Genomic DNA, 6,000 nt, shown 5'->3' with positions numbered 1-6,000 from the left:
GACCCTTTGCTATGAGACTTGAAATTGAGCTCAGGTGCATCCTGTTTCCATTGATCATCCTTGAGATGTTTCTACAATTTGATTGGAGTCCACCTGTGGTAAATTCAATTGATTGGACATGATTTGGAAAGGCACACACCTGTCTATATAAGGTCCCACAGTTGACAGTGATTGTCAGAGCAAAAAACAAGCCGTGAGGTCGAAGGAATTGTTCGTAGAGCTCTGAGACAGGATTGTGTCGAGGCACAGATCTGGGGAAGGGTACGTAAACATTTCTGCAGCATTGAAGGTCCCCAAGAACACAGTGGCCTCCACCATTCTTAAACAGAAGAAGTTTGGAACCACCAAGACTCCTCCAGGGGCTGGCCGCCCGGCCACACTGAACAATCGTAGGACAAGGACCTTGGTCAGGGAGGTGAAAAAAACAACTGAATCCATTTTTAGAATAAGGCTGTAATGTAACAAAATGTGGAAAATGTCAAAGGGGTTTGAATACTTTCCAAATGCACTGTATATAGTATGCAACATCCCAAATGGCACCCAATTCCCTATGTAGCTCTATTCCTGATCAAAGTAGTGCACTATATAGAGAATAGGGCTCCATTTGGGACGTTGTAACGTTTTCCTACCCACTATCCGCTGAAGGAGCAGCAGCAGGGTTGGAACGTGGCCCCGCGGTGGGAGATGAACCGCTATACCACCATGAGACAGCTGGGGGACGGGACCTTCGGCAGCGTGCTCATGGGCAAGAGCAACGAATCTGGAGAACTGGTGGCCATCAAGAGGTGAGGGATGGGTGGGGGGGGGGGGGGGGGTGTTGGGAGGCTGTGGGGGTGAAGGGGAGGCTGTGGGGGTGGTGGGAGGCTGCGGGGGTGGTGGGAGGCTGTGGGGGTGGTGGTGACTTCAACTGGTGACTGTCATTATTTATTATTATTACTATCAAGGTATTTACCAAAACAGATCAGAAAAAGAGGTGTTCATTCAGTCCCTTTGGCTCGACACAATCTAAGCAGTCGATCCAAAGTGCTTCTCTCTGTAACAATTTCCTCACAATATTGCTACCTCTGGAGGAGAGAGAAACTTTCTCCATTCCCCAGTATTTCAAGGTAGACGCTGGGCCATGATTGACATTCACATAATGCAGCACGATCGCATAGGCCATATTTTGGTGCAGATAGCTGTTTTGTGTTCAGCTATTCTTAATTTGAGTGCGCATTTTTGTCTGGTCAGTGTAAACAAGCCCACATGGGCATCTGGTCATGTAAACAACATGTGTTATACTATTTATGACGTTTTTTTATCTTGTGTTTTTCACCAGAACTTGGGTGATAGAATACTTGTGTGTATGACTTGAGTTGGTACAATGTGTAGAATGACCGCAGCGGTAGAACCCATTAGGGGGACCTGGGAGTCAGGTAGAGGGCGCAGGTGCAGGATTCGGGAGCACACTGTGCACGACGTGGTGTCCCCGTCCTAAAGCGTATCAGGGGAGGGTTAGACACAAAGGCCTTTTTAGCGAGGGGTTACTCTGTAGAATGTGGAGCGAGGGGTTACTCTGGAGAATGTGGAGCGAGGGGTTACTCTGGAGAATGTGGAGCGAGGGGTTACTCTGGAGAATGTGGAGCGAGGGGTTACTCTGGAGAATGTGCCGGTGTTTGAGGATCACGCTTTTTATCTGTGAGGGTGGCTTTATCATTCTCTCGTGCTCGCTTATGAGCCATGTCGAGGAGACTATCACTGTAGCCGTGTTCCATGTCGAGGGGTGTCATGTGTTTTACTATAGATTAAGTGAAAAATGACTTGCTATTTTATAAAATATATTTTCTGATTAATATTACCTGATTAATAAACTAATCATGTAAATGTAATTAACTAGGAAGTCGGGGCACCACGGATTTTTTTTTATAGAGCTGTTATTTTCAGAATAAACTCTTAAAGACCTGGTAATCTTTCATATCAATAGCAGTCAATTATTAATCGTCACCTTATTCAGTCTCATCTGAGCATCGTAAAATTCTTGGTTATCTTCGCGAACCCTGGCTAGCAAGTTGAATCAGCAATAGTTAGTTTAATTATTTAATTGTTTAGTTTAATTATTTATTTACTAAATAACTAATCACACAGAATTACATATACACAAGATGGATCATACATTGATTACTAATTATGTCATAAAAGAAAACGTCCCTAGTGGATGGAACCAATTTGATGGCTGGTTACAGAAAGAAAGGGGGTTGGGTTTGAATGAAAGAGCGGGAAGACTGAAGAAAAGAAGGATTGGGTCTCTATCGGACCTTATGAAGCTGTGCTATCGTAAATACAGAATCTTATGCATTCTAAATAACCGCCCATTCAGAAAAGGAAAATGCAAGAAATATATTTACTCTGAGCTGTGTTTCGATAGATTGGTCGAAGATGGAAGGCTGGGTTGCCCAGCAGAGAGCTCCCTTGTCCTTTGAAGAATATTTCTGGGTGGATACATTGTAGTCTGTCGTCGTGTGGTAGAATGGATACGTTGTAGCACCCTGTCGTTCTGAAGCGATTGTCTGTCCTTCCCTAGGCCACGCACATTTTACAGTTGCTGCTGATACATCCTAGACGTAGAGTTATCACTTCTTTAGTGAATAAGAGTTCAAAGTTCATACCAAGTTGCCATACAATGAGCTCATGCTATATTCTGGCTGGTATAATCGAAATTCATCCTTCCAGCGTGGCGATCGTCACCTCCACGTTAAAAATCCCCCTTTTTAACGTATGGACACCAGTCCTCACGTCATCGGGAACACAGTGTTAATTTTGTTAGGTTGTAGTCGTTCAACCATTCGCAACTAGAGCTCATGCTGAGGTTTGTTTAGTTTGCCGTGAATTGGGTCACGGGGGCTCTTATAGAAATGTAGAAAAGGGGTTTGTTCATTTACAACCAATGCCTATTCGCGTGGGTGTGGCCACTGAGTGAGCATATTTTACTTATGAAAACAATTCTCTCATTTTAAAAACTAAAATTACATTTAATTCTTTCACAAATAGTTTTATATTTAAACATTTAAATTGAACAACAATTCCATGTGAATCTGATAACTAGAATGTGTAGACTTTCCAAGATACAGTTTGTCGTCCTGTCATCAGTAATAATGTCTCAGATGACAACTGATCTGACATCATATTCTTTAAGTACCAACGGATACTTTCTACTGGTTGGATTACCGAAATATGGTTCCGTTCCCAACCTTTTGATGTTACCATACTCTCTCTCTGTTAACCAAGAGCTTTCAAAGAGTCCATTCTGTAGAGTAGAGCGAGAAAAGGGGGAAAGCTATTTATGGAGGTCATAAACCTCACCAACAGGGCAACGTCATGACAGGGGACTATCACTGTATCCTCGTTCCACGGCGAGGGGACTATCCCTGTAGCCGCAGTCCACGGTGAGGGAACTATCACTGTAGCCGCGGTCCACGGTGAGGGGACTATCACTGTAGCCGCGGTCCACGGCGAGGGGACTATCCCTGTAGCCGCGGTCCACGGCGAGGGGACTATCCCTGTAGCCGCGGTCCACGGTGAGGGGACTATCACTGTAGCCGCGGTCCACGGCGAGGGGACTATCCCTGTAGCCGCGGTCCACGGTGAGGGGACTATCACTGTAGCCGCGGTCCACGGCGAGGGGACTCATTGTAGCCGCGTCTTTTTCTATATTTCAGCTTTTGTCTCAGTCATTTGATTTGCTGCAGTTTCGCCTTAGTCCAAGGAATTGACCGTTGGGAATGTTACTTTTTAGAGGTTTAGGATGATTACTGTCATAGCTTAGGAGCGTGTTCCTACTGAGAGGTTTATGAAAAATAGTAGTTTCAAGCATATCACCTTTTTAAAAACATTGAGGTTGAGGAAATTGATAGAGGAAGCACAATGCTCCAGTATGCCTCAATGATGAACCTGTATGTGGGCATGGTATTTAAATTGAACTTAATGTAAATTATTAATGTGTATTAGTAGAGTTGTCATAGAACACAAATCTAATCAAGTCCTTCTCTGTGCCCCTCCAGACTACCAGAATATCGTCAACGTATCGGCACCACAGGACAATATTAGGGAAAAAAAACGCTTTAGAGACAGCATATGTAAAATATAATTTTTCTTCCCAGAAACCCATACACAAATTAGCATAATCACCATTTTATAATTCCCATCGCTGTTCCCTGGTATTGGAGGTAAAAAAAATAAAAAAAAGAGCCAGCAAATTGAAAATAGTACCTAGATAACGCCATTTTGGGTTAATGTGAAAATCAAACCAGAATAAGGCAGCAGACCTTAAGGGCGTTTATCTAGATGGTGGGAGAGGGCTTCTAGGCCTTCTGATCGGGGCATGTTTCTATAAACATCTGGAACATCCATAGTTACAAGTATATCATTAGATTGAACTTCTCAAGGATCTCTAGCCTATTAGTGGTGTCACCCAAGAATGCTGGGAGGGAAGGAACCAACTTATTTATTATTATTATTTTTTTTTTAAATGTATCTACAGATTTGGGATAGGGGCTCCGTGAGGCTATCATTATCAGAGACTATAGGCCTCAGGAAGTAGAACCGGTAGACTGGCAGGTATATGGAATACGAATTGGTCCCAAAATACCTGACTCTCAGGTTTATTTCATATCATCAACACCTATGCACATAATAGGAGTATAAGTTATTATTATTGTATCAACCATCTAATAGATATTAAAGGTCTCCTTGATTTATATTGAATTTAGGCTCTTAGATTAAATGTGTTTTTATTTGTTCTCTCAGGATGAAGAGGAAGTTCTACTCGTGGGATGAGTGTATGAACTTACGAGAAGTCAAGGTAGGAACCTGTCACCACGCCCTCATCAGAGAGAGCCCTTGGTTCTCTATGGTATTGTAGGTCAGGGCGTGACTAGAGGGGTGTTCTAGTTTTTTTCTCTTCTATTTCTATGTTGGTGTGCTTAGTATGGTTCCTAACTAGAGGCAGTTGATTATCGTTGTTTCTAATTGGGTATCATATTTAAGTTCCCACCTGGGTTGTGGGATATTGTTTTGGTTAGTGCTTTGTTGCGATCCGTGACGGCACGTTTGTGATGTCCCTGTTTTGTTGTAAGTTTCACTTTTAAAGAACATGTGGAACTCTACGCACGCTGTGCCTTGGTCCACTCATTTACACGCGTGACAGGAACCACTATCTGAAATGGCACCCTGCTCACAATAGCGCACTGCTTTTGACCAGGGGCGAAGTGCAATATATAGGCTGCCATTTCAAATGCATCCTAAGGCAATTTAAAACCACCATGACATTTTTAAAACTTTAAGCTCTGTTGCATTTGGAACAGCCAGAACCCCAATTCCTAAAGTTGGACTCTCTCTTTGCCCTGGGATAAAATAATATCTTCCCCAGTGATTTACGCTGATGTTCAGTTACTGCCATAAAGGGCCAGCTGTTGATTTTCACTATTTTCACTATTTTTGAGTGAGAACAAGCTTTTGGGACATGGTTCCCCAAGCGACGTGTGAACCGTTTTTGAGTTAATAAATCCCTTTTTTTGAGTGCTGAACTGCCCTGTCTGTCTCTTGGTTTTTCACTACCGTATGACCCACTCCTACACCTACAGAGTTGTTACAACCTCTCAGTAATCTCTCATGTCAGAAAACAATGTGAAGCCATTACAACCACCCAGTAATCTCTCCTGTCAGAAAACAATGTGAAGCCATTACAACCTCTCAGTAATCTCTCATGTCAGAAAACAATGTGAAGCCATTACAACCTCTCAGTAATCTCTCCTGTCAGAAAACAATGTGAAGCCATTACAACCTCTCAGTAATCTCTCCTGTCAGAAAACAATGTGAAGCCATTACAACCTCTCAGTAATCTCTCCTGTCAGAAAACAATGTGAAGCCATTACAACCACCCAGTAATCTCTCCTGTCAGAAAACAATGTGAAGCCATTACAACCTCTCAGTAATCTCTCCTGTCAGAAAACAATGTGAAGCCAT

At 43.0% G+C, this 6,000-nt stretch overlaps 1 protein-coding gene across 1 annotated transcript in view; it reads left to right on the top strand.

Moving 5' to 3' along the window:
• Positions 1-684: 684 nt before the first annotated feature.
• Positions 685-6,000, top strand: part of LOC139376510 (serine/threonine-protein kinase MAK-like) — a 38,597-nt gene continuing 33,281 nt past the window's right edge. Inside the window, exons 1-2 of the mRNA XM_071119196.1 lie at positions 685-785; positions 4,783-4,837. Of these exons, the coding sequence (XP_070975297.1) occupies positions 685-785; positions 4,783-4,837 (156 nt within the window). The remainder of the gene's footprint in view (positions 786-4,782; positions 4,838-6,000) is intronic.

This window comes from Oncorhynchus clarkii, chromosome 20 (genome assembly GCF_045791955.1).
Source record: "Oncorhynchus clarkii lewisi isolate Uvic-CL-2024 chromosome 20, UVic_Ocla_1.0, whole genome shotgun sequence".
Classification (NCBI taxonomy): Eukaryota; Metazoa; Chordata; class Actinopteri; order Salmoniformes; family Salmonidae; genus Oncorhynchus; species Oncorhynchus clarkii.
This window is presented reverse-complemented; position numbering and strand designations above follow the sequence as displayed.